This window comes from Anabrus simplex, chromosome 1 (assembly GCF_040414725.1).
Source record: "Anabrus simplex isolate iqAnaSimp1 chromosome 1, ASM4041472v1, whole genome shotgun sequence".
Lineage (NCBI taxonomy): Eukaryota > Metazoa > Arthropoda > Insecta > Orthoptera > Tettigoniidae > Anabrus > Anabrus simplex.
Window position 1 is genome coordinate 1,564,067,511 of NC_090265.1, and position 25,098 is coordinate 1,564,092,608.

Sequence of the window (25,098 nt, forward strand, 5' to 3'; positions counted from 1 at the left end):
TTAAGAAGACAAGAGCCACACATAAGAGAAGACATGGCAAAGTCTTACTACATGCACAATAATCACCACCACTATAGCAAACTCTAACTATAAACACTGTCGTAACTTCTTGATGGTTCCGGTGTATCTGCAGTCCGTCAACTACATCTACAGACAGGAAGGAATACATATTATTGTTAGTTCAATTGCACAGGTGAGTGGTTGTTTGTACTGGACTTTCATAAAGAACTCACTAATTATGAATATTGCATGGCTGTCATACTTAGTACTAAATAATGTACAGAAGCTGATCAGCAGTAAAATCACGACGAGGTTTTTGTACTGCACTAGCTTGTGACTCACAGGTACTAAGCATTAAATGGCAAATAAAAACAGGCATGTTTCTAGTCCCGGTCTAGAGAGCCAAGAATAACGGCCAAGAGGATTCTCGTGCTGACTACATGACACCTTGCAATCTGCTGGCTTTCGGGCTGAGCAGTGGTCGCTTGGTAGGCCAAGTCCCTTCAAGAGCTGTAGTGCCATGGGGTTTGGTTTGGTTTTATGTTTCAAGTACAAGACAAGTTGAATGGATCTGCGCTGTCATAACAACTTCACGAATTTAAAATAGACACACAGTGACTGCTATCAGTAATAATTAATTTCATATAAAAATTACAATGTGATCATAAGATGTGGAAGAGTTTTATTTGTAAAAATGGACAAACACTTGGAGGACTGAGTCCTTTCATACAAAAATTTTTAATTATAATTATCCCAGCATTTTATTAAGTGTTGCATATTATTCTCTGAGTGGACTAAGCAATTTGTTTGGACCTTTGAAACTGAGACATCATTGGAGTTTGAATTATGTTAGTTTTGCTGAAGAAGAGAATGACTGGTTCTTGAAACAATGCATGATAGAACAAGTATTATGAAATAAACATAGTGTTTGTTTTATAATAGTACGTTTAGGATTGACAAGGCAAATTCCAATTAAATTCCTGGTTCACAGGATTGAGATTAACTGAAAGTAGTCAATGCAGACCAATTGTTATGCACTCTCTACAACTTCAAAGACTCTCCATATATTCTTACCGTCCGCCTACTTCGCCGCTCGACTGGCGCTACTCCTACGTCGTCTTCATGCTCGCCCGGCCCAACATCAACTGTGCTACTCTCCGCTCCCATCAGCCTGCCCTACGTCACTATGACGTACATTCTGTTCTCATAACTTCTGGACTCGCCTCGCCACACTCTGTTCTCGTAAATTTTGGACTTGCCTTGCCACGAGTATATAAGCCTGCTCCTGTCTCTGATCGCCGGTTAGACATTCATCAGTATATTTTAGGGTGGAGAGAGAGAGAGAGAGAGAGAGAGAGAGAGAGAGAGCTACGCTACGCAAGCGGCTGGTCTGTTGCGTTGTTTTAAAATTTATTTTCCATGCTACTTTGACAACTCTACAGACTGCTGGGTGAGCAAAAATCATATTACCTATTTACACTCGTGTTTCCATTCAAAATTTAAAAGACTTGACGGTTTACGAGTGCATGTCCTCCAGGCTATGAATTTAAGCTGGAAAACTGCAGACTCTTTTTTTAAGTTGTGATCAAAATTTTGGTGATGATATTTCATCATGGACAAACGTCAGAAGTGCTCACACATTAAGAGCTAATTTGCTTTGGTGGTGAAATGTATGCCTGCAATATTGACTTTACTACGATTAAAGCAGCCTGAAAGATTCCTCCGTCCCCTCCCTTCCCCTTTTGGTCTATCACTGTCCCGTATCTATTCCTTTTCTTACTCTTTGAATACTTATTCAGCTATTCCTAGATTACTTCTAGTACTTTTATTTTGCCCCGGGTGGGTTTGGGATAATGTTCTATTGGTGGTCTTTGTTCACTTGTATAATTATTCTGTACTTCCTAACCCTTTTTTTATTAACTTGCCAAAGATTGTCATTGGTGTGTATCATGGAGTTTGTGAAGCTCTTTAGGATCATTTATGCTAATCTAGTCGCCCCCTTTGATCTCATTTGATTCAGTCTAGTTTTTAACAATTTCAAACTGTGGATATTTTATGATCCTATTTTGTAACTTAGCATGTTATTGTTTTTTTGGAAAGTTCAAAAAATATAATCTTGTTAAGATTGATTTTTTCTTTGGAAAGCTTAGCCCCATGTTTCCTTTCTCTTCTTCGTTTTTTTTTTTTCTTCTTTGTATTCTGTACCTACCACAGACAACACCTCAATGACTGCTCGTTAATATTGTGTGTTTCAGAAACCAGTAACTGCATTGTGAAACTCCATGTCTTTCCGTGGTCTTGCATATTTCCACCAGTTTTTCAGTAACTTTTGTTCTGACAGTGAGACTGTCTGAAGCGATGTTTTAATATTGATTTTGGTGGATAACAGTATACATATTCGTAAGCTACGAAAAAGTTAAAGATGAGACACATGATATTCTAGGTGTAAGGCTCATTTCTAAAGATAATAGGCAACTTGATATATTTGGAGTGTACAGATCGGGAAAGGGTAGCACTGATGCGGATTCGGAATGATTTGATAGGACAGTCAGCTATGTGGGAAACGACGTGGAAAGAAATGTGATTGTAGCGGGAGATCTGAATTTGCCAGATGTAAATTGGGAAGGAAATGCGAACGACAGGAAGCATGACCAACAAATGGCAAATAAATTAATATGGGAAGGACAGCTGATTCAGAAAGTGATGGAACCAACCAGAGGGAAAAATATCCTGGATGTCGTGCTGATAAAACCAGATGAGCTCTATAGGGAAACTGAAGTAATAGATGGTATTAGTGATCATGAAGCTGTTTTTGTGGTAGTTAAAAATAAATGTGATAGAAAGGAAGGTCTTAAAAGTAGGACTGTTAGGCAGTACCATATGGCTGATAAAGCAGGCATGAGGCAGTTTCTAAAAAGTAACTATGATCGGTGGAAAACGGTAAATAATAATGTAAACAGACTCTGGGATGGGTTTAAAGAAATTGTTGAGGAATGCGAAAACAGGTTTGTACCTTTAAGGGTGATAAGGAATGGTAAAGACCCACCTTATTATAATAGAGAAATAAAGAGACTAAGAAGGAGGTGCAGACTGGAAAGAAATAGAGTTAGAAATGGCTGTGGAAGTAAGGAGAAATTGAAGGAACTTACTAGAAAATTGAATCTAGCAAAGAAGGCAGCTAAGGATAACATGATGGCAAGCATAATTGGCAGTCATACAAATTTTAGTGAAGAATGGAAGGGTATGTATAGGTATTTTAAGGCAGAAACAGGTTCCAAGAAGGACATTCCAGGAATAATTAATGAACAAGGGGAGTGTGTATGCGAGGATCTTCAAAAGGCAGAAGTATTCAGTCAGCAGTATGTAAAGATTGTTGGTTACAAGGATAATGTCCAGGTAGAGGAGGAGACTAAGGCCAAAGAAGTAATAAAATTTACATATGATAACAATGACATTTACAATAAGATACAAAAGTTGAAAATTAGAAAAGCGGCTGGAATTGATCAGATTTCTGGGGATATACTAAAGACAATGGGTTGGGATATAGTACCATATCTGAAGTACTTATTTGATTATTGTTTGGTCGGAGGAGCTATACCAGATGAATGGAGAGTTGCTATAGTAGCCCCTGTGTATAAAGGAAAAAGTGATAGACATAAAGCTGAAAATTACAGGCCAGTAAGTTTGACATGCATTGTATGTAAGCTTTGGGAAGGCATTCTTTCTGATTATATTAGACATGTTTGTGAAATTAATAACTGGTTCAATAGAAGGCAATTCAGTTTTAGGAAAGGTTATTCCACTGAAGCTCAACTTGTAGGATTCCAGCAAGATATAGCAGATATCTTGGATTCTGGAGGTCAAATGGACTGTATCACGATTGACCTGTCTAAAGCATTTGATAGGGTAGATCATGGGCAACTACTGGCAAAAGAGTGACTGAATGGGTTGCTATATTTCTAGAAAATAGATCTCAGAGAGTTAGAGTGGGTGGAGCTTTGTCTGACCCTGTAATAGTTGAGAGGGGAGTTCCTCAGGGCAATGTTATCGGAACTTTATGTTTTCTTATATATATAAATGATATGAGTAAAGGAGTGGAATCGGAGGTAAGGCTTTTTGCGGATGATGTTATTCTCTATAGAGTGATAAATAAATAAGTTACAAGATTGTGAGCAACTGCAATGTGACGTCGAAAATGTTGTGAGATGGACAGCAGGCAATGGTATGTTAATAAACGGGGTTAAAAGTCAGGTTGTGAGTTTCACAAATAGGAAAAGTCCTCTCAGTTTTAATTACTGCGTTGATGGGGTGAAAGTTCCTTTTGGGGATCATTGTAAGTATCTAGGTGTTAATATAAGGAAAGATCTTCATTGGGGTAATCACATAAATGGGATTGTAAATAAAGGGTACCGATCTCTGCACATGGTTATGAGGGTGTTTAGGGGTTGTAGTAAGGATGTAAAGGAGAGTGCATATAAGTCTCTGGTAAGACCCCAACCAGAGTATGGTTCCAGTGTATGGGACCCTCACCAGGAATACCTGATTCAAGAACTGGAAAAAATCCAAAGAAAAGCAGCTCGATTTGTTCTGAGTTATTTCCGACAAAAGAGTAGCGTTACAAAAATGTTGCAATGTTTGGGTTGGGAAGGACTGAGATAAAGAAGAAGAGCTGCTCGACTAAGTGGTATGTTTGCTGGTTTGCTGGTTTGCTGGTCTGGCACCCAGCTGTAAAATTGCCAACGCCGAGTGTTGGGCGGCGGGAAATAACCTGACTCCCTAAGGGGGCCAACGACTTCGGGCGAATGAGCCCCTTTGGGTGGGGTGATGGTCCCCACAGTGGAGGAAATGCCACTGGAATCCATTATGCAACGTCTGTTCTCCAGGTTAGGGGCGGCTGCATAAGGCGTCTGTACTCCAGAGGAGCGGCCTCATTATCACCTCACTGGATCACATCCAGAGTTGTAATTCGGGACCTAGTCCCACACAGGTGACACCTTGACAGTCAACCATGGAAGATCTTTTAAGGAATACTCCACCGGCTGAACCAAGTGTTCAGAGAAGGCAGCATTCGGATACGGTGGGCTGCCACCTGAAAGATACCGTGAAGTCGGAGGCACGGAAATACCCCAGTACTACATACACGAATGAGACAAAATCAAGAATCAAACCAAAGCAGATAACATACTTCTCTACACACAACATAAACTCACTCATGCAAACCGGTAAACTAAAAGTGATCACCGACATAATGGACCAACACAAAATTCTTATCATGGGATTACAGGAAATTAGAAACACTGACCAGGATGCCTTGGAATCTCAAGGGTACAGACTTTATAAAGGTATACCCGGGAAGAGAGTGATGAAGAATGTCCCACAATTTGGAACAGGATTTTTGGTCAGCCTTAAAATAATAAACTCAGTTCAAGAATTCAGATCACAGTCTCCACGACTCTCAATACTCACCTTAAAGGCATCTAATAAAATCTATACTATAATAAATGCCCATGCTCCCACTAATGATAAAAACAACTCCTCAAAAGACCAGGAGGAAACAGGAGAATTTTGGGACCTATTGGACCAGACCATAGATAACATCCCCAAACAGCATATAAAATTATTAATAGGCGACTTCAATGCTCAACTAGGCAGAGAAAGAAAATACCGTGACATCATCGGAAAATGGCCAGCACACAAGAAAACAAATAAAAATGGAGAGAGACTAGTTGACCTGTGTAGAAACCATAATTTAATCTCAAAATCTACATGTTTTAAGAGGAAACCTCAAAAACTCAAAACATGGAAACACCCTGACTACACTAAAGGAGAATGGCAACTGGACCACGTCTGCATGGACAAATACCACCACAAAGAGATCTATAACGTCAAAGTCCTCGGAGGAATAGACACAGGTTCAGATCACTACGTAGTTAAAATTAAAATTAAACTCACTCCCCAGAGGAGACAACAAAAGCAAGCCCTTAAAACTAAAAGAAAAATAGATCCTACCCAGCTAATCAACAACAAAAATTACCAGAAAGCAACTGAAAAAATAAAAATCACAGACAAACTTGAAGACTTAGTACACAACCTTAAACAAATTGCAGAAGACCTAGCTCCAATTAAACCATGTAAAAAACACCAATGGTGGAACAGTGAATGTGATGAAACAGTGGAGAAAAGACATCAGGCATGGCTATTACATCAGTCCCAAAAGACAGAAATATCCTATCAAAAGCTAGTAAAACAGAGAAAAGAAACTACCCAAGTCTTAAGAAGAATAAAAAGACAACATCATAAGGACACCCTGCAGTTAATTGAAGAACAGTTCAGTAAAACTAAATCAAGGGACTACTACAAAACCTTCAGAAAGCAGCTCCAAAAATATGAACCCCCGACCCTACTGATGAAGGATGAAGATGGTAAGCTGGCCCATAACAATAAAGACAATGCAGAAATTCTGGCTAAACATTTCAACAAGCTTTTAAATTGTGAGGAACCTACAGAACTCCTTCATTTGGACACCAACACCCCGATAAAAACATCACCAGAAAACATCAATCCCCCCCCACAATAAAGGAAGTCTACCAAGCTCTGAATAAATGAAAAAACTACAAAGCGCCAGGAGAAGATCAGACCTTTGCGGAAATCTGGAAATATGCAGGAACCTCAGCAAAAGTTGCCCTCCATCAACAACTTGTCTCTATCTGGATTAAAGAAGAACTACCAGAACACTGGACAACAGCCCTCATTCATCCTCTGCACAAAAAAGGGGACAAAACCGACCCTAATAACTACAGGGGAATCTCGCTCCTAGACATAACATACAAAATATTTTCAATAATCATCCTTAATAGGATAAGTTTACAACTTGAGAAAGAACTAGGAGAATATCAAGGAGGTTTCAGACCCTGGAGGAGCTGTCCTGATCAGATCATGAGTCTTAAGTTGATAATGGACTATAACAGGAGAAGAAACAGAGATATGGTGATAACATTTGTAGATTTCAAGAAAGCTTATGATTGCATCCATAGAGAATCTCTGTTTAAAATCTTAAGACACCTTGGACTACACCCCAAATTAATAAATATGATAAAATTGACTCTCACCAATACCAAGTCAAAAGTGAAGTTTAGGGGTGAAACATCAGAGACATTTGAAATTAAAACTGGACTACGGCAGGGAGATGGGCTCTCACCACTATTATTTAACTGTGCTCTAGAAATGGTAATGAGGGAATGGTTTAGAAAATGTCCCCCCAAAATAAAGATTGGCCGAAAAATCAAAACAAATTGCCTGGGTTTTGCTGACGATTTAGCATTACTAGCAGTGGACATAAAAGAAGCAAAAACCCAGATATCAGAACTTCAAAACATTGCAAATAAAATTGGCCTCAAAATATCATTTGAAAAAACAGAAATTATGCCCCAAAAACCAACACAGCAAAAAGAAGTCACCATAAATGGTAATAAAATCAAAATAGTAACTCAGTTTAAATATCTTGGAGAAGTAATAACACATAACTTAAATGAAAAAATCTCAATCCAAGTAAGAACAAATAGATTAGCTAAAGCACAAAAATTAACATGGGATATCTACAAAACGAAATGTCTATCAATAAATACAAAAATAAAACACTACAACACAGTTATAAAACCGGAAGCTACATATGGAGCAGAAACACTCTTTTACCTGAATAAACAATCAAAGACTGACAGACTTCAGAAAATTGAAAGGAGGATTGGAAGAACCTGTATCAACAAAAAATATCAGAAAGATGGACAGTGGCGGTTAATACCTAACAAAGTCGTGTACAAAGAGCTAGAACCCATTACAGATACTATTCGTAAGAGGAGACTGGGATTCTTTGGACATATCATGAGGATGCAGGACTTGAGACTTCTGAAACAACTAGTACAACACAATCTCGTCTCAAAAAATACCACAACAGGATGTAAATGGATCAGAGAAGTAAGAGAGGATCTGAAGGAAATAGGCCTTACAACAGAAGACACCAAAAATAAGATAAAATTGAATACAAAACTCAAGAATACAAACCTCCGCTTTACCCTTATACAAAACAAACCAACAACACGCACATTTTCAACTGAGGAAAGGGCACGAAGATCGGAGCGTCTGAAGAAGTACTGGAAGGACCGCAAAGCCCGAACAATCCCTTCAAAGAGACCTGAACGACGGACTGACTAAAGTGATCCTATGTGGTCATAAAAGAAGAAGAAGAACAAACCTCATTTTAGGTCCGTATTGAAAATTTAACAGTTCAAGTATTGAATAGTATTGAATATATTCAATATATTCAATATAAGTATTGAATAGTATTGAATAGGTGGAATAAATTAAAACACCTTTATTATTGTTGAACTAAGTGGTATGTTCCGAGCTGTCAGCGGAGAGATGGCGTGGAATGACATTAGTAGACGAATAAGTTTAAATGGCGTTTATAAAAGTAGGAAAGATCACAATATGAAGATAAAGTTGGAATTCAAGAGGACAAACTGGGGCAAATATTCATTTATAGGAAGGGGAGTTAGGGATTGGAATAACTTACCAAGGGAGATGTTCAATAAATTTCCAATTTCTTTGAAATCATTTAGGAAAAAGCTAGGAAAGCAACAGATAGGGAATCTGCCACCTGGGCGACTGCCCTAAATGCAGATCGGTATTGATTGATTGATTGATTGATTGATTGATTTATATTTGCAACTATTCCTTTGCCTTGGTGCTGCTTCTCGTTCCTTATAATATATGATATTCTGTTGTACAACCGTACCACTAGAAACAACACGTCACAAATGGTAGCAGAGTATCTTTTTTTTTCTTAATTATATGCCTTGTTTTCTTATGCAGTGAATATGGCATGTTTTTCAGACAACTTTCCATTGGGTGAAAGTTCAAATTCTTCACCACTTCCCTCTTACCATAACTTGTCTTTGCCCAACCCCCCCCGTTGGGGACTTAATTTCTTTCTCTGCTTCTTCTAGTCCATCAATGCATTCTATCTCATCTGATTTATTCAATGTTGATACCAAACCTTCTACCGCCCTTCTGCAATCTCTGGATACTTCTACTGATGTTAAAGAGGCTCACTTTTCCCACATAACAAAATTCTTTGCTCCTTTCTTTCCTGGCGGAAGGGGATAAGGTTCTTTCAGGCTGACTTTGATGTTCCTTTTATTTCCCTTCTCCAGTTTGTCCATATTGCATAGTTTCCTTTTATATTTGTATTCTCTTTATTCTTTTTGCTCACTCACTTCTCTCTCCACTCACCCCCCACCCCACGTCTGACCCTCCCATAAACATAATAATTGGGGTTTGTTTTACCCTTTTCTGTTTTCTTTGTTATGGGAAAATATTATTATATCCAACATACTACATTATGCATACGTGTGAATTATACCTATAACTTTATTTATCAAGGCCACCTTTTTCTCTTTTATATGTATGTGTGTATACTGTATATTTATATTTATATATCCTTCTTTCATACAGTCTGGATTGTTTTTCCTTCTGTCCTGTTCTTCTTTTTCCCTTTCCTTTCCCTCCCATTTCTTTCTTGTCTTTTGGGTTTGCTGCTTATGCTTGTTTTTTTTTTTTTTTTTCCGTCTCTGCTGCAACATCCTACGAGTTCCTGGGAAGGCTTCTCTCTGGGACAACGTGGGACTACCTCGTCCATCGCATCTCATCTCTCCCCCATCCTTCGGATTTCTCCGGATGGTGGGAGTATGTTACGCACCTAGCACACCCACCAAGACGCACGGCTTGCGCATACCATGGAGGCCACTGCGTAGACTACTTGAAACCACCGGCGGTGCAAGATTTGTCCCCGGCCCGGCCTGGCACACAGGGGCGGGGCGCTGGTAGCTGGGAGTGAGTTGACTGGAAAATTTGTAATGTCCAATAACGGACCATTTATATTGGTATTATAAATTTGCTCATTGAAATACATACACTTACAATTTAAACATGTCAATTTTACTGTAGTCAAGTTTAGAGAGATCTCTGAATGTAATAGTCCTTGGTTTTGTCTTACTGGTTTTTAAGGTCATAAGCTGAAATTCCTGGTACAGATGTCTGTCCGTGTTGTAGTACTTTGTCTGTATTCTTGACAATCATTAAGTCGATTGTCGTGTGTGACGTGGCGGTGTGGTGAGTAGGGAGTGTTTGCAAAATGCTCATATCGCAAGATGTAGTCATGCTTAAACATCTTGCAACTACTAAACAATACAATATTATGATTAAAAAAAAAAAAAAAAAAAAAGAATGGTGATGATGATGATTATTTTCACAATTATGACATGATTAGCTAATTTCTATTATTCTTGGTAATAACAGTGGGATTATATAAAGTCTATAGTTTGAGGAAGGCTAAATCTACAATATTTCCATAGCATTACTTAGTAGATAGCGGTGACAAGGTTGCCTAAAACTAGCAGGTGAGGCTCTTCTGACGGAGACAGGTAGTGCATTCCATTGTCATGCCGAAGAAATAACAAATGAGTTTGTGTATCGTCTGGTGCGGTGAGGTGGAATAGATAAGTGTGTATCGGATTTTGACTGTGTTCCAAAACTGTGATTGGATGAGAGGTGATGAAATTGACTGTACAAGTAGGGAGGTGAGCATGAGGAGAGTATTCGATGAAGAAGCCATAAAGCATGAAGATTACGGCACTCTTTGAGCTTTAGCCAACTGAGTTCATCGTAGGCAGGTGTAACATGGTCAAAGTAACGTAGGTCACATATATAGCGAACACAGGCGTTTTGCGCGCGTTGTAGTTTGTTGTTAAGAGTTGCAGTCATGTCGTTGTACACGGCATCACAGTAGTCGAAATGAGGTAATACCAGAGTGCAAATGAGGCGTTCTTTTAATACTCGAGAAAATATGTTGCGGAATCTTCTAAGTGAGTTAAGTGTTGCAAATACTTTCCTGGAGATGCTGGTAACCTGCTGCTTCCAAGAAAGATGTTCATCTATCATAACGCCGAGATCTTTGACAGATTCACTGAAATCAATGGGTGAATTTTGTAGGTAGAGTTTTGGTAAAGTGAAGTTGCTTATGGTTTTTGAACAAAGCCGAGGACGTAAAATTATTATAGCTTGAGATTTTAGGTTATTTTATCTAAGTCCATGCATGTCAGTCCAGTTACAGAAGTCTCTATTGAAATGTTTAATTCATCGGTTAGTCTTTCCGGTTCACAGTGCAAGTATAATTGTATATCATCAGCGTACATGTGGTGTCTGCAGCTGTTTACCGACGACGTAATATCATTGATATAGACAGGAAATAGAAGCGGTCCAAGGACAGACCTCTGTGGAACACAAACCTCTACGGATCGCCAGGATGAATATTCATTATTGTTATTTCTTACCCACTGCAGACGACCGCAGAGGTATGAATTCATCCATGAAGACTGTTTGTCGAGAACTGGAGTTTAAATAGTTTGGAAAGTAGCATTCTATGTCAACTGAGTCAAAAGCTTTAGAGAAGTCAAGAAGAGCTAGGATGGTAACTTGTCTTTTGTCCATCGCATTATGAATGTCGTCTGTAACCTTAAGTAGTGCAGTACTAGTGCTGTGGTTACGTCGAAAACCAGACTGGTGTTCATCAAGAATATCGTGTATTTGCAAGTAGTTGGAGACTTGTTGGTATACAATGAATTCTAGGGCTTTTGAAAGGACCAATAATATGCTCACCGGTCTATAGTCAGTTACGTCTTTAGGCAGTGATTTTTTAGCGAGCGGGACGACAATGGCAGCTTTCCATAAGGAGGGATACGTGCCAGTCATTAGTGAATGGTTAAATATGTGAGTTATAGTAGGTAAAATAATGTCAATTTTTGTCATTATTTCTATTTCTATGTTGTCTATCCCTTTGGACTTTTGATTTTATTCTAAATATGGCTTGTTTATCTTGTGAGGGTGTCACATATGAGAAGTAGAATTTTTCTCTCTCAAGTGCAGGGGAGTTGTAATTGCTGTATAGTGTTCTATGTTTCCTTTCTCTGTCAATGGTATGTCCGGGAGTGGTAAAATATGTATTGAGGGAGTCTAGGGATATGTCAATAGGATGATCGTCTCGTTGTTTACCTATTCCCATGTGTCTTAGTTCTTTCCAAGCCATAGCAGGTCTATTATTTTGTTTTAGCAGAGTATGTGCATGTCTAATTCTAGCGTTGCGCACTGCCTGCGATGCTTTATTTCGTAGCCGTTTAAATGTGTCAAAATTGTCTTGTGTCGGTTGTCGCTTAAACTTTCTATGTGCGGCATCTCGTCTTGCCATTAACTCCTTTAGCTCTAAGTTTAGCCACGGTGCTGGGGCTCACGTTACCCGTACTGTTTTCGGCGGGACGTGTCAATCATGGAGCACTGTCAGATATTCGTTAAATATGTTTACTTTAATGTCAATGTCGTCAACTGTCAGTATATGGTGCCATGGAACATCTAGTGCGTCTTCAGTGAACATACTGTAGTCAATTTTAGAGAGATCTCTGAATGTAATAATCCTTGGTTTTGTTTTACAGGTTTTTAAGGTCATGAGCTGAAATTCCTGGTACAGATGTCTGTCCGTGTTGTAGTACTTTGTCTGTATTTTTGACAATCAAGTCGATTGTCGTGTGTGACGTGGCGGTGTGGTGAGTAGGGAGTGTTTGCAAAATGCTCATATCACAAGATGTAGTCATGCTTAAAAGCTGCCGACATTCGGCATTGTTGTTTCCGGTGTCTGTGTTAAAGTCGCCCATGACAATTTCGTGTTCATATTGTGGGAGTACGCGTAACAATGCGTTCTCTACGTCCTCCAAATGTCCAATCGCAGGTGGCTTGTACACCACACAGACAGCACGTTTCTGATGGGCTACGATTATTTCCAAGAGCAGGAACTCGGGTCGTCTATTGTATTCGCCATCTGAACATGCAATTATCCTAGGCTTTAAACTGGTTTTGACTATCGCTGCTACACCTCCTCCTCTCTTTCCAGCTCTGTCGTTCCAAAGTAAACAGTAGCCAGGTATGTTGAAAGTCTTCGAAGGGATCAGATCATGAAGCCAGGTTTCAGTGAGAAGGCAAACATCAAATACGTTCGGGACAAGTTCTTTAAGTTCGTGGAAATGGGCAGACAATGAATGTACATTTAGATGAGCTATATGGAGACCTTTAGGGAAAGAGGAAACTTTAGCTAGGAGCAGGTCTCTAGCTGTGAGAGACGGAAGGGGGATAATTCCAGAAGGGGTCAGTGGACAGTTGTCACAAGGTCGTGTTCTGTTTATGGAGAGTGGAGGGGTGAGTGAGACTTTGAAAGGGATTGTGGCTGGGAAGGAATGTCCGGTACTGTCAGAGGAGAGTAACCCATTAGTTCTTGTAGCCACATTATGAAAAATTAATAGTTATGTGAATGAGATAATCTAACTACAGTGAGCTAATCTAATTACCTTATGAAAATTTAATAATTATGAGAATGAAATAATCTAACTACAGTGAGCTAATCTAATTAAATTACACTAAGGTGGTATTTAAATAAAATGAAATATAATAAATAGAGATCAGAACAGTCAAGTGAATTGTCCATTTAGTTGCTATCTCTATCTTCCGGTAAGTTACACAGCCGGTTAATGCGCACTTTGCCCCCATCAGGTTTCTTAATGATGATATCACCGTCTGCAGTCCAACAGTTGCTTACATGGAAATGGTGAATGGCGGCCTTCAGTATGGGGAATCTAGCAGACGTAAAATCTTCGCGGATGGTAACGTGAGTGCCCTTTAGTCTCCTTTTGTTATGGAATACTTCTTGTGGTGTACGATAGGAAGTAAACTTGACAATGATAGGCCGAGTTTTCCCTACTGATTTAGGCCCAACATGGTGACTTCTATCAATATCATTGATATTTATATTCACGCCTATATCTCTGAAGACGTTTACGGTAAGTTTGCCAGTATTTTCTTGTGAGCTCTCCTGCACTCCAAAGATTCTAACGTTATTTCTCCTACTATATTGTTCGAGAGAGTCGCTTCTAGCTTCGAATTCTGACCTAAGTGCCTGGATTTCCTTCTCCCAACACTCAAGTTTGTTCTTTAAATACACTACAAGTTCAACATTGAACTGGAAAGATTTCTCTAGTTTCTTAACGACAAATGTGGTGACTCGCTCCGATATCGCCTCTATAATTCTGTCCAGAAACTTACCCGAGCTGAGAGTCTCATTCAGGATCCACGTGACGATCTCTACCGCGAGGTTGGCACTACCGTTTGCTTCCTTGCTGTTGTGCTTGTTGCTCCTGGTCATCTTGTTTCACAATGGAATATTTTAATGAACTGATAAAAATATGGCCACGACAGGGAGACACTTTCACTTTAAACACTTTCAGACTATGTTTGCACACTTTAACACAACGTTTGATATATATTACTAGGAAATAACACCTGCTAATTCACTTTGACTGAGGAGCTGATCTCAGGTTTAAACTCACCTCTATATATTCTAGAAACTGATACTTAATTGCAGTTTCTTGGCTTTCTAATCTATTTCACGTCATTTCTATGTTTTTGTTGTTCAGATCATCTGTTGTTAGTTATTATAACTATAATACAAACTATATTCCCACATTTTTGAATGTCTCCGTTGGTTTAGATTTTTTCCAAAACTAACTTTTCTTCAGTACTGCTCCAAATTTTACATGACAGACACTCATTGCAGAAATTTAAAAAAAAAAATTGAAACAGCTAGCATAAGTGAAGAAAAGCATAATAAGGAATGTGCGTACAAGATTACTGGCTGGGCAAACCAGCAGATTACTGCAAATTTAGAGATTTCTGAAGTTGGCAACAAGAGATCGACACTCTCAATGATCTAATGCACAGTGGCTGGCCTAGAACATCTGCTGCTGAAGATAAACACATTGTGAACTTAAGCAAGTATAACAGAAGAGTTACAGTTGTGGCCATCTATGTTAAAACTAACAGAAATAGAGAACAATCAGTGTAAGTGTTGACTATCAAAAGTTGTTTACGTGTGCTATGAATGGAAGAGTTAAAATATGAGAAGTCTGGGTTAGGGTTGAAAATCGTAATCAGTATGTCCATCATCGTCAAAGAGAAAGAATGCTACAAGCCTGCCTAACACACACTGAGAATCTTTGCTGTGGTAGCATTATGGTTTGGGGTTGTTTCCATAAGTATAAAATGGGGGACTTTGTGACAGCCGACAATAACTTGAGGAAGGTATAGTACCATCACATTCTGTCGACTAATTCAGTACCATCTGGAAATCAACTTATTGGAAGAGGGTTTGTTCTGCAGTATGACGACGACCTAAGATACACGTTAAAGATGAGCAAGAAGTATGTCAGAAACAAAGAATCATCAGAAGTTCTACAGTCACCCGGTTAATCACTCACTGAGTTGTTGTGGGATGAACTTGATCGTAAGGCAGAACAATATTCTGTCAACAGGTGTGAAGATCTCTGGTAATGGCTTTTACAAACATGGTGATGTTGAAAAGCTAACCAGAAGAATGCCACGTATTTGTCGAGCAGAAATCACAGTACAACTCTAAAATACACTGTTTCCATTATTTAAAGCATAAATTGCTTTATAGTGGGTCAGTTTGTTTATAATGGATGCCTATGTTTGTATTCTGATTTACATAATTTGAAGTATCACTAATCTGCTGCCTATTAAATAACAAGAATTGGAGTTTTCTTAAGGTGAGTTTAAACTTTTTGATACTAGCATATACTTTTTAGACAGGATGAATTAGCTTTATTAAGTCTCTTAATAGGAGCAGTATGAAAAGATGTGAAATAAAATGTTTAATTTCTAGTTATGAATCACAAAGATCCAAAGTGTGAACCTGTTTTCATACCATTAGGAATATGAAAGGTCCCTTGATTAGGAATTGGAAAGGTCTCTTAACACTCCAATGAATTAATTATTCCTGTATTTTCTTTAAAGTTAGTGGTGAAAATAATAAATCAGTATGAACAGTAAATCAACATGACCAGAATTTACAATGTTCTGCTCTCACCCCCAGGTCAGGTGTAATCATGTATATGTAATACAATGTATCAATTAAAACTTGCAAGTACAGAATAAGAGAACTTTACCTGAGAACATTCTGTATATATTGAGCTGTCAAAGAGATGCTCCAAAGCAGACCACAGACGTGACCGGAACATAGAAGCATTTCCTGGGGATGGCATGGCAGCTCTACCAGGAGCACCTGTATAGAGAGAGACAGATTTAAGGGAAAAGTATATGTAACCTTCTCTTTCAAACGTCTAAGATACTGGTCTTTTTTTTTTATCCGAGAAAATATTTCTACAATTCACTGGATAATCTACAGGATTGTTTCTCGAGCTTTTCTATAAATGTACCCCGATAGTGCTCCAATATTTCTGAAGTACCCTCAATCATTCGACGAGATTAAGAATGGAATGAATGAAGTCCCCACGTAGCGGCGAGGATAGGAATTGTGCTAGCTACCAAAGCCTGTCGTACTCCTCTGGGGCAATGATTAATGACTGAGAGATGAAATGAAATGATAGTGGAGTGTTGCTGGAATGCTGGAATGAAAGATGACAGGGAAAACTAGAGTACCCAGAGAAAAACCTGTTCTGCCTCTGCTTTGCCCAGCACAAATCTCACATGGAGTGACCGGGATTTGAACAAGTACCCTTATAGTAAATATAATTATAATAAGCTAGTGATGATGATGGCGTATGGCTTTTAGTGCTGGGAGTGTCCGAGGACATGTTCGGCTCGCCAGGTGCAGGTCTTCCGATTTGACACCCTTAGGCGACCTGTGCGTCATGATGAAGATGACACATACACCCAGTCCCTGTGCCAGAGAAATTAACCAATGATGGTTAAAATTCCCAACCCTGCGGGGAATTGAACCCGGGACCCCTGTAACCAAAGGCCAGCATGCTAACCATTTAGCCATGGAGCAAGCTAGTTTTAAGGTGTAACATCCACTATCAAGTTACTATTGCACAATCATTAACATTTCTGTGATATTTTATTTAGTCGGGCAGGGTGATATGCATAAAAGTGAAGTGCTAACTCGGAGTTCTGGCTTGCTAGTGGAAGAGGGTAAACACTCAACTGATAAACATTATGTATAAGAACTTGCTGAGCTGCACCAAGTCTTTACTCAATGTTCCGAGTGTCAACTGAAGCTCGCCGCACACAGCTTCCAGTAATTGAGGCTCAGTGACAGCAGGAATTGTGGTTGTCTTTCGAACACATTACTGCTATAAGGCTAAACGCAAATTCAACCAGGTGTAATTCAGACAGAAATCTAAGTTCCACCGACTAGCTCAGAAACAGGCGGTCTCTCGCACAAACCCGGATGCTAGTAAAACCATTGTCGATTTTTCCAAGAAATCCTTGGACGAGAACAAAAGCAGTTCTAGCTATGGTTCTTAATTTTGCTGTCGCTCCCTCTAAAATTCCCACTGAGGAGTTAATTACTTCCGTTGAGGCAGCCATCCACAAACTACATACGGATGAGTCTGAGGAGTTAAGACAGAAATGTGCAAGTCTCATAAGGTCCGCTGTTACCTGTGCCCAATTCAACAAGAGGCAAGAGGAGAGCTCTGAAGGGACTTACAGAGATTCTGAACTGACCATTCTCTCAGCTGATAAGGGTAATGTGACAGTGGTTATGGACAATGAAGAGTATAAGAATAAGATCTCGGTTATATTGTCAGAGCCTGTTTACAGACTGAGCTCACGTGACCCTACCACTCGTGTGTCCACGCCACTGTGAAGCTCTTAAGGCGATCTTCAATTCCAAAAGAGGAGGCTAAACATCTGTCCCCAGGGGACGTAGTGCTACCTAGATTATATGGACTTCCTCAGATCTATAAAAAAGATGTTCCCCTCGGACCTATTGTTAGTGCGATAGGTTTTCCTACGTATGCTCTGGCTAAATACCTAAACAAATTGTTTCAGTCACACATTGGATGTACTGAATAATATGTCAGAGACTCTCGGTATTTCATCAACTAGCTGTCAACCATAACCCTTCAACCTAATGCACTTTTGGTGAGTTTCGACGTGGAGTCCTTGTTCACTAAAGTGCCGATTAACTCAGCTATGTCTCTTACTGAACACCTGTTCCCTGAGGACATTACTAAGCCATTTTACAACTGCATGACTTCCAGCTATTTCTTGTGGGGTGGGAATTTTTACGAACAGACAGACAGGGTGGCTATGGGAAGTTCACTTTCGCCTGTATTGGCCAATTTTATTATGGAGCATTTTGAGGAGGAGGTTATTGCTTCGTCGCCTGTCAAACTTATGATATGGTGGAGGTATGTTGATGTTGAATTTGTGGTCAGGTCAGAAGGTCCTGAGAAACTTCATCTATTTCTCAACCACCTAAATCAGCAACATCCTTCAATTAAATTCACTATGGAGATGGAGTCGGACAGATGACTTCCTTTCTTGGATGTTCTAGTAGGAAGAAAACTGGACAGCTCCTTGGGACATACCGTCTATCGTAAGCCTACCCACACAAATTGCTACCTTCATGTAGATTCTCACCACCATCCAGCACAAAAACAAGGCATTCTCATGACACTCACCAAGAGGGCAAGACGAATTTGTGAGTCATCAAACATCCAGGTGGAGATGGACACACTCAAAGTCACGTTCAAGGGTAATGGTTACAGCGAATTGCAAATTCATAGAGCCCTGTATCACAGAGAAATGACCAAGCAAAGATCTCAGAAGGAAGAAGTGAAGGGAACTGCCTACCTGCCTAACATTCATAACACCACAGATAGAATTGCCAAGGTCCTCTGCAAACACAATATAAAAACAGTGTTTGGCACCATCTCTAAAACTGCTCACAGTCCGGGTAAAACCAAGGACAAATTGTCCCCATTTTTACATCCTGGGGTATATGAAATTCCCTGTATTTTTGGTAAGGTATATATTGGCCAAACATGCCGGTCCATTGGTACTTGTATCAAGGAACATGAACATAATATTTGTCTCAAGCAGCCAGACAAATCAGCAATAGCTGAGCACGCTGTATCGTCGGGTCATGATGTCACGTTGCAGGATGCTCGAGTTCTTACTCAGACAAGGCACTACAGGTCCAGGATTATACGGGAAGCTGTGGAAATACGTAGAAATCCTAACAATTTCAATTATGTAATACCTGGTTGCCAGCCATTGAGGATTTATGTAGATAGTTCCCTTCCCTTTTCCTTCACTATTGTTATTTCGTTTCGGTTTTTTCCAAATTCGTACGTTCCTCAACGCCAGATGTTTCCTTCCAGACTTGTGTCAATGTCATACCTTCATATGTGCGTATGCCTGTTATGTGACCCTCTCAGACTGATTCTGATGGTTCCGTCAGCTTCGAAAGCGCGTCCGAGGAGCCATCTGGTGACAAATGAACGTACTATTTCCACTTCTATTGGGTAACGTCTAAATTCAAAGCTCACTGTTTTAGAAGCCTTTCTTGAGGGCCTTCAAAATTTTCTTCTGATGACGCAGAGCATAGTTCTCTGCGAAACGTACAGAATTTCACCTTATTTTCTTGACACGGCATAACTCCATAAGTCTATAAGAAGTATGTTAAGAAGATTTATTTGTACCGCACGTCAATGTTTCAGAATTTGCAGCATTTTATAGTTACAGCTTGAATGGCCTAGGTAAGTCGTTTGTTAGCTGTGTATAAGGCTCAGAATTTCTTGTATTTTCATAAGTATATTATGTGAGTGAAAAAAGGCGTGGTGGGCAGTTCTCTGAGAACTTTCACTCACTAATAATTTCCACTGAACAGCAATAATATGCATATATAAATGTTCATGATTTGCTCATTCTTCTGCATTTTATTTTAGAGTAAAATGGCAGACATTCAATATGAATTTGAAACAGCCAATCCCTCGGACATTCCCAACTCTGATGCGTGTATTTCTGCATTTCTGCAAAAGAGGAAACAGGTGCAGATTCTAGCGATGAAGACTCCAGATATTGAGAGATTAAATCATACCCAGCTTTGAGCTCAAGCAGAGTTAGTAATGCAGGTGTCGGTAAATGATAGCTTCATTCTGGAAGATTCTCTCAAATTCAGCAACTGCACTATTAAGGGAAAATGAAGAGTGTGTAATTTGGTGATGGTATTCATTTGGTTAGTGTAAACATAATGCTGAACCTATAAGAGTTACAAACATACCAAGGAGGAAATAATGCCTACTTGCTTTGCTTTAAGCTGCAAGTCCAGCTACAAAACTTCAAGAGGTAAACACTTCTCGAACCACTTAAAGATGAAGTAGTATTTTCAAAATGGTAAAAGGTGATTCCCAAAAAAGACAAAAATCTTTCTGATATGTGTTACATGTGTGATTCATATTTTCTGATGAACGTATAGTAAAATCACACTCATTTGTAATACAAGACAAACAGGTAGAAATTCCTAGAGACAGATTGAAACTGAAAACTGCCGTTGTCCCTCATATATTCTCCAATTTGCCACAACACTGTATAAAACAATTAAAGAAACAAAAATTACCCTGTAAAAGACAAACTCCAAAAATGAAAAAACAAACTAAACAGGCCTGACCACGAATTAAATTTTGATGCTTATTAATAATAATGGTATTGACTTTACATCCCACTAACTACCTTTACAGTTTTCAGAGATGCCGAAGTGCCGGAATTTAGTCCCGCAGGTGGTCTTTTACATGCCGGTAATTCTACCGACACCTTGAGCACTTTCAAAAACCACTGGGCTGAGCCAGGATCAAACCTGCCAAGGTGGGGTCAGAATGTCAGCGCCTCAACCGCCTGAGCCACTCAGCCCAGCCTGAAGCTTGTTCTGAGAGTGCTAAAAGAAATGAGGTAGGTTCAGACACATCTAAAAAGACAATAAGTTCACTTACAAAAAAATATAGAGACAGGAATGTAATGTAATGACTATCCATAATAAACTGAAAATAACTAATGTTAAGATTTTGTTGCTAGAAAAGCAACAAAGAGATTTCAAATTACAGTCGAATTATTTAAGTGAGGCGCCATTAAGCAGAAAGTAAACGGTGATTATTGACACCATGTTCAAAAAAGGTCTGTTAAGAAATAAGAAAGGGATAAGATATGACAATGAATTCCTTTTAGATAGCACCTTATTTAAAAAATTACCTAAGGTCTATAGACACTGTTTATGGCATGACATGCTTCCCTTTCCTTCGGAGGTGGGCTCATCTGCAAAAATTAGAAGACGTTCAGTTTAATACCAACCCATTAAAAATTGATGGATTCGTAAATTTAAGAGAACACACCCAAGAACATGGGAAGAATAAACTCTCAAATTATGAATGAATGTTCTTATTTGTGACCCTATTGCATAATTAGGTTCCACCCATTGCTGTGTATGCAAGCCGAAATTATGCACCTAGTGATATTTTGTCAGCTCAGATGACAGTCAATCTAATAAAAAGGTGTTGAAATGTTTAGGAATAAATGGAAAAGAAGGGAAGGACATATGCTCTATTTCTAACCCTTTTAATTCTGAAAGTTTGTAATGCCAAAGCACATGAATGGTCCACACTGGGATCCTCGTATCTGCCAGGTGAGCATGGGAAAATGGGAGGCAATTCTTGTTTATGCTGCACAGAAAATCTAAAACATGTCCATGTTCACATCCATGTCCTTCTATCTGCTAGGTACAATTTACACAATGCACCAGAGATAATTCTTTAGTTGGATGCTTCTAGCCTCATTATAATTGATATTCAGTTAACATTAAAATCTGTGCAGTCAGTAGAGCTACATATGTGGTAAATTGCAAATTACAGTCAATAGAGAGTAACACATCTGAGTATCAATGGTCCACAAAATAGGTAATATTTAACCAACTGTAGTATATTGCAGATACAGATAGTAGTGATTCAATATAATAATGGATTTTTTTTTTACAAGCTGTTTTACGTCGTACCGTCACATATAGGTCTTACGCCGACGATGGGATAGGAAAGAGCTAGGAGTGGAAAGGAAGCGGCCGAGGCCTTAATTAAGGTACAGCCCCAGCATTTGCCTGGTGTGAAAATGGGAAACCACGGAAAACCATCTTCAGAGCTGCCGACAGTGGGGTTCCAACCCACTATCTTCCGAATACTGGATACTGACTGCACTTAAGTGACTGCAACTATCGAGCTTGGTATATAATAATGTAAATGAGATGCAATCTTACCTCTAGTCTTAGAAGCATCTGCTGTTGCAACATGCGTCAACGTCTGAACATCAAGGGCTTCTTTGATACTCCTTGTGACCCGCTGCTTTGCTCCTTCCATCACTTGACTCACTGTGGTACTAAGGGAACCCAGGTTACTGAAGACTTGGACTGCTGTTGTTACCTTCAACATGACCTCACATTCATTACTCAATGTAGTATTTTGTTTTCTATTTAAAGGAGGCAAAGATCTCAGATTATTAATACACTGTCATCTTCAAATGGATAAAATAGAACGAAAGGAAAAGGGAAGATCTATAAATCAAAAATAAACACAGGAAAAGACAAACACAGAGCAAAAAAGGATCCCAACAGGAAACGTCTCTCTCTTCTTATTCTACACTTCCTACATCAAGACCGAAGGTCTGGCTTCTCAATGAGTGTTGATACCTGCTCTCCTGATGACAGTAGTGACTGAGACAGCGTAGAGTGCAGACGTGTCAAAGGAATGAGAGATGGGAGTAACGGCTTAGCAGTACAGGATGGGAATAGGATGTTGGGAAGGAGCAAGGTGGTGCTGGAGAAAGTGTGGAGTGGAAGGAAGGAGAGACAAAAGTATCGCGAAAGGACTGTTAGAAATCATGTTGTGTGCGTTGATGATAGCAACGTTGCTGGTGGTGGGAGGAATAGAGAAGAACCCAGGTCCAAATTAGGGACCATTTAGGTGGGAAGAGTTGGAAGAAATAAAGAGAGTGGTGAAGGTAACAACTAAGGAAGAAGAGATTAAAGAAATGCTGCAGGAGCAGAAAAACACGCAAATAAGAGAAATGAAGGACCTAAAAAAATTTATAAAAGAAGAAATTGGTGGAGTAAATGATAAGATAGCGGACTTAGAGGAGGAAGTGGGAATTCTGAAAGAAAAGGTGGGTGCATTGGAAGAGGAATTGGCAGATATAAAGAGAGGAACAAGGCTGGTTGTACAGGAGTCATCTAGGAAAAATGTTTTTCTGTATAGTGTACCAGAAGATAAGGAAGAATCAAAAGTGGAGTTGGTGTTGAAAGTGGTTGACAAAATAGCGAATAGAAAGTGAACTTCTCCTAAGTTGATACTGATGATTTGTACAGAGTAGGAAGGAATAATGGAAACAGGCCAGTGAAAGCAAGACTTATTTCAACCTTGATGGCAGACATATTACTAAGAAATGCAGTAAATTTGAAGGGTTCAAACATTTATTTGAAGGCAGAGATAGACAAGGGAAAGAGGAAGCAGAGGGAAATTTTAAAACGGTATATGTGGAAGGCTAGAGCACAGTGCTTACGAGCGCAGATAGTAGGAAAGTGTCTGGTGACAGGAAACCGGAAATGGACACGGACTTAGACCCCAGAGAAATTGCAGAAGCTAGAAATGGGTGGGGAAGAGGGAAGCAGCAGTGAGCACCAAGCACCGAGCACAAGATGACAGCAGCAGAGACAGGGAAGGGAGTAGCGTCAGCAGTCAGCTGTTGGCGAATGGAGAAACTATAGTGAGTCAAAGCAGTACAGGAGCAAATGAAACGAGAATAGAGACACAAGCGGAACAGCGAGAGGAGATAATAGGAGGTGAAGTGGAAGTGAGAGCATATTTAGACAGGGAAGTGATCCCGTGTCACATATGAAGGGGAATACAGATAGGAGTGCGGAGAGATGGCAGGGGATGAGTAAGGGAAGATCAATAAGTCTGAAAGATTTATTGGGGGGGGGGGGGTAGAAGAAAAAAGGTCGGGCTCGGAAAATGGGTAGGAGGGAGGGGACAAAAAGGACAAGGGAGAAGAGAGTGTTGAGGAGGGCTCACAATGGAGAATTACGAGAAGCAAGGCGGGCAGTGGTGAAACAAATAACAATACAGTTAGGGGAGTGGGAAAGAAGTAACTATATATGTCGATAGGGGTGCTGAAGATTGAGGGGATAGTGGGGAAGTTGGGAAATAGAGAAATTGTACAATCAGTTAAAAATTTTAAGATAATTGCCTTAGTGGAGTCATGGTTAGGACAGGGGGTAGAAGCTGAATGGCATGGATACAGAATTGTAAATGTGATAAGAAAACAAATAGGGAAGATGGAGAGAAATCGAGGGGAAATACTAGTATTAATAGAAAACGAGATAGCCAAGAGGGTAGAGAGAATCCAGAGTGAGGTAGACGGGGTGGTATGGCTGAGAATAAAAATGGGGAGGGGGGGATTCTGAGGCAATTTGCTTGGCCCTCCTATACAATCATTCAAAGGATTCAGTATATGCGAATAAATTTTTTTTTGAGGAATTACTTGACAAAATAAATAAGATTAAAGGGATATATGAAGAAGATGGGATGATTTTAATGGAAGATTAGAATGCAAGAGTTAGCAATAGAGTGTCAGACTATGGGAGAGATGACACGGAAGTTAAGAGGATGCCACAGAAGGAGCAAGGATAAAGGTTCAAATAGTTATGGGGAAAGGTTGCTAGAATTATGTGCTCTAGAAAATTTATATATTTTAAATGGATGGATGGAGGGGGATTGTAACGGGGAATTGACATAGATTACAACAAATGGGGAGAGTGTAGTTGATATAGGAATAAGCTTGGAAATAGCCTTAAGGAGAGTTATAAAGTTTGAAGTGTTAGGGTGTGGGGTGACAGACCATATGCCAATAAAAATTAAATAGAGAAGACAAGTAGAGGAACAGAATGGAGGAGAGAGGAAAAGGGGCATGGGGCATAAGGCTGGGAGGGGGGTGGAAATATGATTGGAATGAAAATGAGAGAAAAATTGAGGTTGAAGATTATGGAGAGGGGAGAAATCTTAAAGGGTGGGAATTGAAGGGGCTTTGGAAGAAAAGTAAAGAAGGTGTAAAAAAGAATGGAGTGACAGGGTAGTTTGACAA

The 25,098-nt window shown here is 39.5% G+C and overlaps 1 protein-coding gene across 1 annotated transcript in view; it reads right to left on the reverse strand.

Moving 5' to 3' along the window:
- The window catches only part of fws (four way stop), a 171,850-nt gene that overhangs the window by 60,364 nt on the left and 86,388 nt on the right, over nt 1-25,098 (reverse strand). Inside the window, exons 6-7 of the mRNA XM_067138127.2 lie at nt 22,220-22,382; nt 16,116-16,231 (exon numbers count right to left, since the gene is read on the reverse strand). Coding sequence (XP_066994228.1) covers nt 16,116-16,231; nt 22,220-22,382 — 279 coding nt within the window. The remainder of the gene's footprint in view (nt 1-16,115; nt 16,232-22,219; nt 22,383-25,098) is intronic.